Here is a 13,213-nt window from a genome sequence, read left to right as displayed (position 1 = left end):
TCTGTAAGGACCGCTATCGGTCCACAATACATAGGGTTGCCGTGCACTACTGCTGACCGCTGCCCTATACTGCAGCAGTCCTTCAGCGGTATAGGGACTGACGCACAGTCTGCTAAACACTAACACACAACCTGCTTGGTCCACAAAAGTTTTTATAAGGACTGGTAACTTGGTATAGGGTGCTACGGTACATAGGCCTGAGTGCAGTACAGTCTGCTGTTCTGTAAGGACCGCTATCGGTCCACAATACATAGGGTTGCCGTGCACTACTGCTGACCGCTGCCCTATACTGCAGCAGTCCTTCATTGGTATAGGGACTGACGTACAGTCTGCTAATCACTAACACACAACCTGCTTGTTCCACAAAAGTTCTTATAAGGACTGGTAACTTGGTATAGGGTGCTACGGTACATAGGCCTGAGTGCGTTACAGTCTGCTGTTCTGTAAGGACCGCTATCGGTCCACAATACATAGGGTTGCCGTGCACTACTGCTGACCGCTGCCCTATACTGCAGCAGTCCTTCAGCGGTATAGGGACTGACGCACAGTCTGCTAAACACTAACACACAACCTGCTTGGTCCACAAAAGTTCTTATAAGGACTGGTAACTTGGTATAGGGTGCTACGGTACATAGGCTTGAGTGCGGTACAGTCTGCTGTTCTGTAAGGACCGCTATCGGTCCACAATAGATAGGGTTGACGTGCACCACTGCTGACCGCTGCCCTATACTGCAGCAGTCCTTCAGCGGTATAGGGACTGACGTACAGTCTGCTAAACACTAATACACAACCTGCTTGGTCCACAAAAGTTCTTATAAGGACTGGTAACTTGGTATAGGGTGCTACGGTACATAGGCTTGAGTGCGGTACAGTCTGCTGTTCTGTAAGGACCGCTATAGGTCCACAATAGATAGGGTTGACGTGCACCACTGCTGACCGCTCACCTATACTGCAGCAGTCCTTCAGCGGTATAGGGACTAAGAGTTTTGTCACAGGGTCATTTAAAAAATGACATGCAGAGGAAGAGGCAGGCCCTTCCGCAGGGGTGGTAGGGGTAGGGCAGGAGCAACAGGCTTGAGCCAAAGTGGGAAGTTGCAGAAGGTGCGTTCAATTACTTTAAAGGATGCACCAGACTTGGTTGAGTGGCTCGCTCAGCCTTACTCTTCTGCACCCTCCTCATCCTCTCGATCTGCACCCTCTTCTTCACTCTCTGCTATGTGCACCCCCAAAGACACTACCACCAACAACACGACCACCACCACCACCACCACATACCTTCCGCTTGAGTCACTGGAATTATTTTCCGATCCATATCAAGAGGACATTTCTGATGCGCAGCCACTCTTGGTATTGGATCAGGAAGAGGAGGTAGCAACAAGCGCTACTCAGCAGTCTGACGCCAGTACCCAGATCAGCCCAAGGAGGAGGTTGGTCCCCGGTGTTGCTGCCTACTCTACTTATAGCGGTGGGGAAGGTGACGTTGATGATGACGTGTCTAGTGATGTCACGTGGGTGCCCACAAGAGAGGAAGAGGAGGGGAGTTCAGAGGGAGATATGGACCAGCAGATAGGGAGGAGAAGCAGCAATGACTTACATTGCACAGCAGGGACAAAGCAGACTGCAAATGTATCAGGAGCGAGTCATCGACCATGTACGGTCACATCTGGCGCTCCCAGGACACCGGCACATGGCTCCGCAGTGTGGGCTTTTTTTAACGTGTCCGCTGCTGACAATAGCGTTGCCATCTGCAATCTTTGCAGTCAACGCGTTAGTCGCGGTAAGCCCAATACTCACCTAGGGACGACCGCCTTAAGAAGGCACATGAGCAGCCATCACCGAGCCCAGTGGGAGCAACGGAACACACAAAGCCACACTGCAGGCTCTCACCGTCCAGCCTCGTCTTCTACTTCTCCTTCTCCTCTCTCCTCACAATTGTCCTCCACTCCACCTTCCATCACGCCAAGCTCACATTTTTCTGCAAAAAGGCAGGCTTCCGTGGGCCTAATGTTTGAGCGTAAAAAAATGATGACGCCGGATAACCCTCTTGCCCAACGGTTGGCGGCTGGCTTGTCAGAACTCATAGCCCGCCAACTACTGCCATATAAACTGGTGGACTCGGAGGCCTTTCGCAAATTTGTGGCCATTGGAACACCACAATGGAAGGTCCCAGGAAGGAAGTATTTCTCAGAGAAGGGCATCCCAGAGCTATATGGCCATGTTCAGCGGCAAGTGAATGTATCTCTGGCACACAGTGTCGGTGCCAAGATACATCTGACCACAGACACGTGGTCTAGCAAACACGGGCAGGGAAGGTATATCAGTTTTACTGCCCACTGGGTGAACCTTCTGACGGCCGTCAAGCATGTAACCCGTGGCACCCGTGTAGATTTGGTTTTACCGCCACGGATTGCATGCAGGCCTGACTCTTCTTCTCCTCCTCCTACTCCATCCTCCTCCCTCTCCTCCTCAGCTGCCTCCTCCTTTTCCGCTGCTAGCGTCTCTTCCACTGCACCGCCCAAGCTCCCCAGAACCTATTCCACATGCCAGGTGAGACGTTGCCATGCCGTGCTGCGTCTGTTGTGCCTGGAAGCAAAGAGCCACACTGGCCCGGCACTCCTTTCAGCTTTGCGTTCACAGGCAGATGAGTGGCTAACACCGCTCAATTTGACAGTTGGTAAAGTGGTGTGTGACAACGGTGCCAATCTGCTTAGCGCATTGAAACAGGGCAAAATCACGCACGTGCCGTGCATGGCACACGTCTTAAACTTGGTCGTGCAGCGATTCCTTGTCAAATACCCTGGGGTCCAGGACATCTTGCGGCAGGCAAGGAAAATCTCGGCCCATTTCAGAAGATCTTACACGGCCATGGCTCGCCTTGCTGACATTCAGCGGCGACACCATCTGCCGGTCAGACGTCTTATTTGCGATTGCCCGACGCGATGGAACTCAACCTTCTATATGCTTGATAGGCTGCTCCAGCAGAAACGTGCAGTTAACGTCTACCTGTATGAACTCTGCGAAAGAAACGGTTCTGGGGAGCTGGGTTTTTTTTCACCGCGCCAGTGGCTGCTCATGCGCGACACATGCAGACTTCTGCGGCCATTTGAGGAGATCACCAAACTGGTCAGTCGCAGCCATGGCGCCATCAGTGACATGGTACCTTATGCCTTCTTTCTGGAGCGTGCATTGCGTCGTGTCATTGATCAGGCTGTGGAGGAGCAGGAGCGGGAAGATGAGGAAGTCGCAATGCTGGATGAATTCCCAGGGGGGGCTACTCTATCTGAGACAAGTCAACAACAGGAGTCTGATGAGGAGTCAGAGGAGGATGGTGCCGGGGCGGATGAGCAGGAGCAAGAAGAGCATGCTTTAAACCTTTCTGGGATCCCTGTTGTGCGAGGATGGGGAGAGGAGAATGAAGAGGACGACATTATCCTGGATGATGAGCAGGAGCCAGGCCACCACACCGCTTCCACTTTAGTGCAAATGGGGGCCTTCATGCTCCAGTGTTTTAATAGGGACCCCCGTATAAAAAGCATGAGGGTCAAGGACCAGTACTGGGTGGCAACGTACTTAGACCCCCGGTACAAACACAAAATGGCGGAAATGTTACCGCCGTCGCAGAGGGCTGTCAGAATGCAGCACTTCCAGGCCTTGCTTCGAGAAATGCTGCATTCTGCTTTTGCGTGCGCTGGCAGAGGAGCAATTCCCACTCCCAGAGAAGGATTTGCGGGTACCAATCCAACAGCGCCTGCAAGAAGAGGCCGGTTTGAAGATGTGTTGGTGACTTCGGATATGAGGTCATTCTTTCAGCCGACCCATCGACAGGTGTCATCCGGATCCAGCATCAGGGAACGCCTAGACCGTCAGGTGTCCGACTACATTGGGTTAACGGCCGATGTGGACGCTCTGAGGAGTGATGAACCCCTAGACTACTGGGTGGGCAGGCTTGACCTCTGGCCAGAGCTTGCCCAATTTGCAATCGAACTGTTGGCTTGCCCCTCATCCAGTGTCCTGTCCGAAAGGACGTTCAGCGCAGCAGGGGGGATTGTGACCGATAAGCGTACTCGCCTAGCTCACCACAGTGTTAACTACCTCACATTTCTAAAAATGAATGAGGCATGGATCTCGGAGGAATTCAACACATGTGATCAGTAGACCATGTATATGTCTATAAACAATTTTTGGAATCAAGCACACAGACCTTCTTAATTCATTTGGCTCACTTCCCTGACCCAAAAAAGCACACCGTACTATATGCCCCTACCCTCCTCTTTGAAGAGGTTGAGCGGTGTCATATTTCTACTGGGGCTGCTTATTATGAGGGGTTCCCACCATCCCTGTGCTGTGCTGACTTCCTCCTGGGTGTTCTTATTATGAGGGGCTCCCACCATCCCTGTGCTGTGCTGACTTCCTCCTGGGGGTTCTTATTATGAGGGGATCACACCATCCCTGTGCTGTGCTGACTTCCTCCTGGGGCTGCTTACGGTGCTGCTGTCAGCGCTGTATGTCACGGAGCTGCTGTCAGCGCTGTATGTCACGGAGCTGCTGTCAGCGCTGTATGTCACGGAGCTGCTGTCAGCGCTGTATGTCACGGAGCTGCTGTCAGCGCTGTATGTCACGGAGCTGCTGTCAGCGCTGTATGTCACGGAGCTGCTGTCAGCGCTGTATGTCACGGAGCTGCTGTCAGCGCTGTATGTCACGGAGCTGCTGTCAGCGCTGTATGTCACGGAGCTGCTGTCAGCGCTGTATGTCACGGTGCTGCTGTCAGCGCTGTATGTCACGGAGCTGCTGTCAGCGCTGTATGTCACGGAGCTGCTGTCAGTGCTGTATGTCACGGAGCTGCTGTCAGCGCTGTATGTCACGGAGCTGCTGTCAGCGCTGTATGTCACGGAGCTGCTGTCAGCGCTGTATGTCACGGTGCTGCTGTCAGCGCTGTATGTCACGGAGCTGCTGTCAGCGCTGTATGTCACGGAGCTGCTGTCAGCGCTGTATGTCACGGAGCTGCTGTCAGCGCTGTATGTCACGGAGCTGCTGTCAGCGCTGTATGTCACGGAGCTGCTGTCAGCGCTGTATGTCACGGTGCTGATGTCAGTGCTCTGTATTACGGTGCTGCTGTCAGTGCTCTGTATCTCCTGCACCCTCTTGTTTGCCTACCCTGGTCCCTGACCTTCCCTCTCCTCCATTGCCTTCATTAGCTCCATAGTCCTGAATTGTCAGAACAATTTCCCAAATAAAAAAAAAATGCTTGTAGTTATCGATCCCAAATTCACCTCATACATGTATTATGCTATTGTCCAGGTGGTGGGACTACGTGCTACCCCCTAATAATTACCCCGTGGCCGCAAATTCGACCTAAAGGTTTGCGAAATTCGCCTCCCATTGAAGTCAATGGAGCCCGCGGCGAACGGTCGTTTTCGCGAACGTTTGTGTCCGTTCGCGTTTCGCGTTCGCGAAACGTCCCGTCGGAAGTTCGTCCATCACTACTCCTGCCTTCTACGTCAAGGTCTCGATTGGATAGTAGGCAAATCTAGGTATTCGAACCATGATCTTGAGAAAGCATTGGTACACCCCTATACACTCCCAGCTGTTCTCCATTCCAATCTGCATGCTCTTCCAGGTCACCTCAAAATGAATGTACTCGTCCGAGATACGGTGATAGCTTGGAGGGAAGTTCGGAAACTCATGGGATTACCCACGAACATATCCAAACACCTGACCATCCAGGGTAACCCAATGTTTCCCCCTTCTACGGCCCATCCAGCTTTTACATTTTGGGGCGCACAAGGCCTTACCACAATTGCCTCCCTCTATGACCGTGCTCGAGGAAGACTCAAACCGTACCAAGCCTTGGCTCAGGAATACTCCCTCCCTCCATCTCAGGTGTTCCACTATTACCAACTGATCCACTATCTACAAACGATAGGAGGGTCTCGGCCAGACTCTTGCTCTACATCCTCCTTGGATTCTATGCTTCAACAAGACAAATACTCCATCTCCAATCTTTATGCTTAACTCATCACCCGTCAAGCTGATAAATATCACCTTGCTCCCTTTAAAAATTGGGCTTCCATCTTCGGTGACACGAGCCTCCCGGAAAACATTCTACGGGGATACAGACTTATCCATAAACTCATAATTTCGGAAACCTGGCGGGAAACCCAATTTAAGCTTACCCATAGGGCCTACTATCCCTTTCACACTAGTAACGTGGATCCCTCCCAAGCTCAGTGCCCATGGTGCTCACTTGATCGCCCTACCCTGCTCCATCGCCTGTGGGACTGTGCTTCAATTTCCACCTTCTGGGATTCAGTGCTGGACTACATATTCACCATTACCGATTTGCATCTGCCTAAGGATCCACTCACCTGCTTATTCAGCTGTGAACCCTCAATCCCTTTGGGGGCACAACCAGGATCTCTTGCTCTTACCCATTGGACACACGTTTGTCTTCTGGCAGCTCGAAGAACCATTATGAAACACTGGACCAACTCATCTCCTCCAGGCCTCCAAGGCGTGAAACAAGCTCTCCTTTCCCTGTTCTACATGGAAAGACTTGATACTATGTCCTCGCATTTTCAGTCTACTGTTCACTTTTTCTCAAGGTGGAAAGATTACATTGAACACTCGTTCTGTTCGGCAGACATTCCATCTCTCATATACCCCTTCAGGTATACCGACTGGTACCTCAAACGTGACCTTACGAACTCGCTGGGGAAACTTAAGTTACCGGCCTCCCACCTTCCCACGCATCCCCTCAACATCCTGCACTATCCACCATGAGCCTAATGGCCTAATCTGGACCGAACTGGACCTTCTTTGGATTTATATGCTTTTGGTCTTTCCTGAACAGCCCATCTACCTGCTTCCACTTCCAGGACTCCTACAGGTCTACCATGGGTACTTTTCACGCTTAAGAGACATACAAATTGGGTTAGAGACACCAATTGTTATCTTCCTCTTCAGGTGTGGTCTACTATACTGTTCTGAAAATAAGATGGTATACAACCCCCCCCCCCTCTTTTTTTTCTTTTTCTCTTTTCTTTTCTTCTCTCCCTCCCCTCCCTTTCTTTTCCTCATGCTAACGTTTGGATTTTGTTCCAATACTTGCCTACTCAATTACTTCATAGTTGTATATTTCACGAACTGTCAATTGACTTGCTGTTTGTATTATGCAAAACTTTAATAAAATTTTGTTAAAAAATAAATAAATAAAAAATATGTAGTAAGGGGTTTGATCGACCCCTTTACTAGCTCATTTTATTTCAGATTATAAATATCCTCCCAGCTGAGCGAATCCCTCTACAGCCTACACCAGCCTTTCTCAACTAGGGTTTCATGAAACCCTAGGCTTCCTCCAGAGTTTGCTACTTGTTCCTTGAACAATGAGCAATCTCTGCCTCATAGATAACTAACCACTGACAGCATCGATCTCTCTGTAAGGGGGATTATTCCGAATGACCGCAAATATAAGAAGCATCCTTCCCAGTGACCATGGCATGAATGTGCTGTAAGCTCTAGATAGAGTAACTATTAGCAAGGAATCCCTGAGACCGGAAAGTTATTTCAAGAGTTCCTCCATATTAAAAAGGTTGAGAAAGGTTGTGTGTACACACACTATCAAACCTTCAGTGGGTTGGATTCCCTAAAATCAGCTCATCACTGTGTATAATAAAGAAAATGTTCAGACACATATACCTGAAGAATACCTGCTAGAAGGAATCTGCTGGGGGCCATGTAGAAAGTATCTGAGAATGACGGACCCCTTAGCTCCTGGGGTGTGGTGGATACTAATGTAATAAACAAAATATATATGAATAATTTTATATCCATGTTAAACTTTTTCTTTCAGATTGGGGATGCGGAGAGAACCTTTACTTTTCTAGCAAACTGGTCAGCTGGCTTAAGGTTTTGCTAGGCTGGTGGGATGAAAAGAATGACTTTGAATATGGAAAAGGAGCAGTAGCAGAAGGCAAAGTTATTGGCCATTATACCCAGGTATATATAGTATTTTCTACAATTTATTTCACTTTATTTTGTTATAAACACACTTTTGATTGCCGAACTGCTTCATGTTATCATTGATCCATTATTCACTTGCATACAACCTGCTGTTACAGCACAAAACTTCAATGCAACTACTTTAAGACTCCGTTCACACTGGTGCAGTATTGAAATGGCACTACTTCGGTGAGAGTTCAAAGCCACGTATCAGTGCGATTTGCACTGCCAATTTCACAGTGCCTTGCGACTTCATTTAAGTCAATGCAAGTCGCAGTAAAATTGAAAAAAAAGTCCTGCAGGAACCTTTTTCAATGTCGCAGCAACATGAGTCATGGCTATTTGAATGGTTCTATTGCTAGCAATAAGCTACGACTTCTAATGCGATTTTGAACTGTCAAATTTCATGACAAATTGCACCAGTGTGAATGGTGGCTTAAGGATAATGCCTCACTTATCAGTAAGTCAGTGGGTAACCAATGTACTCTAAAAAAATGAAAATATATGTGTACATATTTGGAGTTTATATCCCACTTCCAAATGCTGATTCAAATAGGTGTGATGCATTGTCAACATCAGCCCAGGGGCCGGATGCGGCCCTTTGCTTTCCTTTATCTGGCCCTTGAGGCACTATTTCTCCTTCTGACAGCAACAATCAGGGTCATAGTTTTTGCCACTGACACCAACAATGAAGCACTATTTCTCCCACTGATACCAATGATGGTCACACTACTGCCCACTGACACCAATGATGGGGCATTATTTCTCCCACTCATATGTACCAATGATGGAACGCTATTTCTCCCACTGATACCAATGATGGAACACTATTCACCCCACCTATACTAATGATGGGGGCGCCCTTTTGCCCATTGACACCAATGATGAGGCATTATTCCTCCCACTAAAGATATGGCATTGTTTATTCCCACTGACACTGGGACCTTTTCTACTCTCACTGGACTTTTTTCTCCATGTCTCCATTGGCTAACTTTTTAAATCTGTTGGGGACTCCAGTAAGATTGTTCTGCCATAGATCCCAGTTGAAAGTATGCAAATAAAGAGCTCCAACTTTGACTGGTTTTCCTGATCTACACGCTTGTTTCAGTTTAGGGACTCAATGAATATTAAAGCGGTAGTAGACTCTACAAAAAAGAAACAAATTGATTAAAATGCACTACTTACTAGCACAATATCACAGACTTATCATTCAGATGGAGCCCTCTAGTGCTGAACTGTCACTGCTCCCAGCACTTACATCATCCCATGGTCTTTCCTCCAGGTACATGTTCTCCAAGGGTTTGAATGGCCAGCCTGTGATGATGTCACTCCCATACATGCGCACAGGAGTCACCATCGCAACACAATGATCTCTGCATTAACAGCACACTCAGTATTGAATGCAGAGAGTACTGCACATGTGCCAGTGACATCAGAAACTGGAGCCAATAGCAGTACCTGCTAAACAGCATAAGTTCAGGCCATTTCAAAAGCACCTACAGGTAATGCCCTGTACACGCGGACGGAAAAGGTCTGATCGGATTATGTTGTCGGAAAATCCGATCGTGTGTGGGCTCTATCTGACTTTTTCTGTTGGAAATTATGACAGAATATATTTGAGAGCTGGATCTAAAATTTCCAACAGAAAAATCCGATCGGACTTTTTACCGATCGTTTGTAGAGAATTCCTACTGACAAAGTGCCACGCATGCTCAGATTAAATTACGAGACCAAAGCTATTGGCTTCTACCTGCTATGTAATCCCGTCGTATGCAACAAACGTCACCTCGTTACGAACGATCCTTTTTTTTTCAGACAACTTTTTAAAAGCTTACCTCTAGGGCAAAAGTTAAACTTTTGACTTCAATACCACTTTAAAGCCAGTGGGTTAGCAAAATACCCTAACAATTAAGATTTTCATAAGGAGTTCAGCAAAGAGGGAAAGTAGGACCACCGAGTAATGGAGAAGGTTCTGGAAACTCAGGCCTAGATGTATCACCCCCATGAGTCCCTGACATATGTAAGAAACATTTTATATTAAACTGATAGGTATCAATTGACTCTTTAGAGTGAGAGTGATGTAATCTACTTGATCATGATGTTTTTTTTTTTCTATCCATTGCAGTTTGTCTGGCACAAATCTTGGCAATTAGGTTGCGCTTTACATTTTTGTCCCCAGAATACTTTAAGCTATGTCTACGTGTGCCACTACTGCCCTTCGTAAGTGCAACACATTTTTTCTTTTACCTGAATGACATTAACATAATATTTTATACCAACAGGTCTGAGTTTATTTTTTTTAATTTTTTTTTATAACCTGTCACCAGATACTTAAAAGGAGAAGTAGATTGGCTATTATGGGAAATTATATGTCCAAGACGATAGATAGATAAAACCCTTGTTGGAAATCACAGAGGTCAGACGTTTCTTGTAGCACACATCTCAGGAAGGATTTTGTCCCTCTTCTCTTTGCAGATCCTCTCCAAGTCATTAAAGGGGTTGTAAAGGTAAATGTATTTTCACCTTAATGCATTCTACTGACGTGGAGCGCCGGGGGGCGGGGCCGTGTGATACAGCGAGCGGCTATAGCCGCCGGCTGTATCACGGGAGCGCGCCTCCAGATGCTTCTCACCATGAGAGGGAGCTCGCATGAATGTGAGAAGCACCTGCGGGAGGAAGCAGAGACAGCCGCCGAGGGACCCCAGAAGAGCAGGTTCGGGGCTACTCTGTGCAAAACGAGCTGCACAGTGGAGGTAAGTATAACGTTTGTTATTTAAAAAAAAAATAATTCACTTTACAATCCCTTTAAGGTTTCAAGGCTGATGTTTAGTAACTCAAACCTTCAGCTCCCTCCACATATTTCCTATGGGATTAAGGTCTGGAGACTGGCTAGGCCACTCCAGGACCTTAGTAGGTAGATAGATAGATATGGACACCTGACAATTACACCTACTATATGATGAAAAGTATGTGGGCACCACTCCAAATTATTGTGTTCAAGTGAAGGGGAATGATAATGTTACAGAGTACAAAGACAGTTTGTTTTCAAACTTGTGGCACCAGTTTGGGGAGAGCCTTTTTCTGTTACAAAAATGACTGTGTCACTGTGCACAAAGCCAGCTCCATAAAGACTTTGTATGACCAGCTTAGCCAGGAAGAACACGAGTTGCCTATATAGAGCCCTGACCTCACATCTACTGAACACCATAGGGAGCACCGATTGTGAATCAGATCTTCTTATTCCACATTAGTACATGACCTCACAAATGTTCTTTCGGCTTGAAAAGTATTACTAAACCCTCATTTGTTTTTTACATTACAATAACAAACATGTCATAATTACCTGCTCAGTGCAGTGGTTTTGCACAGAGCAGCACGGATTCTGCTCTTCTCGGGTTCCACATGCTCTTGGCCCCTCCCTCCTGCTGGTTACCTCCACAGCCAGCAGCTTGCTGTGGGGGCACCCAAATAGGTTCACTCCCGAGCCACAGCTCCATGTGTCCACCCCCACATGGAGCCGTGGCTCGACCCCGGCCCCTCTGTCTCCTGATTGGCTCACTGGCTGTGATTGACAGTAGTGGGAGCCAATTAGGAGCGCGAGTTCCCAGAGAACCAAGGTTCTTGTGGACATCGCTGAATCAAGAGGGGGCTCAGGTAAGTATTAGGGGGGCTGGATGGGCTTCTGCACACAAAAGGTTTTTCACCTTCATGCATAGGATGCATGAAGGTAAAAAGCCTTGTGCCTTTCCAACCACTTTAATGGGCACATATTTCCACAGACATTTTCAAGAATCTGATGGACAGCCTTCCCAGAAGAGAAGAGGCCAACTTCATATTAATGCCAATGGTTTTGGAATGGGACATGCAAAAAGTTCATATACGTGTGATGGTTTGATGTCCACTAGTTTTGAAGCTCTCCTGTTTCATCTTTTTGCCATGTATTTGTACAATAATTGATTTGGACTAGCATGCACTCTCTCCTTTACACTGTATTCTGTATGATTACTTGAGCTTGTTTTCTGTGTCACAGTCATAGTTTAGACTACATTGAATATATAACTTTAATGTATGTAAAAGTGATTGTAAAAGCTTTTGTTATTTTTTAATAACAAATATGTTATGCTTACCTGCACCCCCGATTCTCCCTTTCTGGGGTGCCCCATTGGCGTTCCTGGCTCCTCCTCCTCATTGGGTGCCTCCAAGGAGGGCCGATTTTCACGGGTGCATCCGCTCATGAGTCACACTGCTCCAATGAGGACACCGAGACAGTGACTGGAGCCTCTGGGATCATGCTCATCGCTGGAACGATCAAGTTCAGGTAAGAAAATGCATAGAATGCATTAAGGTGAAAAAACATGAGACTTTACAACACCTTTAAGGTTTTGGGTTTGCATCCTTAATAATGTTCTCTATGATATATTAAGTGATGTATTTGTAATTTTGACCTAGATCTTGTCCACACCAATAAACATTTATATTTGCTGGGTGGTGTTATTGTTTCCGGTAATTTTTTTAAAAATGCCCTTGTGGATATGTTATGGGTTGTTTAAAGTGGTTGTAAAGCCTTAGGATTTTTCACCTTAATGCATTCTATGCATTAATGTGGGTGTAAACTCCCATCTATGACTTTTACCTATAATAAAGCTTGCCTATAGATGGTGTAACTATCTCCTAAACGTGCACCATATAGGAGATATTTACTGTACATGCAGCCAGTGACATCACCAGCACATGCACTCTGAAGGAACAGCCACCTGGGCCGTTCCTTCAGAGTCCTGTGTCATAGAACGTGGGAGTGACGTCATTGCGGCTCCGGCCAGTCACACAGCTGCTGCAGGGGAGAGGATGAAAGCGCCAACAACAGTTGAGACATGGAGCTTATGGGTGATGTCACGGTTCCTGTAATTCTTAGCTGTTTTTGAGTGTTCAATAAAACAGTGGAGCCAGATCACATGGCCAGACGGAACTAAAAAAAAAAAAAAAAAAAAAGTAGGTAAGTATGCAGATCTTTCTTACACAAGGTAGGAGGGATAGGAAGGAATAGGGGGTGTATGTAGAGGAAAAACTTTTTAAATACATTTTGGCTAGAACGGGAAAAAGTTGGATCCTTTTTTTGCTTTTTGTTTTCCTGCTGGAGAGGTTCACCTCTCTATTTTTTCTGGTGAGACAGAAAGTGAAGGTAAATCCAAAACTTCAATTGTCACCAGAACAAGTG

The 13,213-nt window shown here is 47.0% G+C and overlaps 1 protein-coding gene across 1 annotated transcript in view; it reads left to right on the top strand.

Annotated features, from left to right (window-relative positions):
- LOC143990279 (serotriflin-like) overlaps positions 1-13,213 on the top strand; it is a 69,454-nt gene that overhangs the window by 45,817 nt on the left and 10,424 nt on the right. The window contains exons 4-5 of the mRNA XM_077490340.1: positions 7,850-7,995; positions 10,124-10,218. Coding sequence (XP_077346466.1) covers positions 7,850-7,995; positions 10,124-10,218 — 241 coding nt within the window. The remainder of the gene's footprint in view (positions 1-7,849; positions 7,996-10,123; positions 10,219-13,213) is intronic.

Source organism: Lithobates pipiens, unplaced genomic scaffold (genome assembly GCF_037356315.1).
Source record: "Lithobates pipiens isolate NorthernLeopardFrog02 unplaced genomic scaffold, aLitPip1_a1.2 Scaffold_18, whole genome shotgun sequence".
NCBI classification, from domain to species: Eukaryota; Metazoa; Chordata; class Amphibia; order Anura; family Ranidae; genus Lithobates; species Lithobates pipiens.
This window is presented reverse-complemented; position numbering and strand designations above follow the sequence as displayed.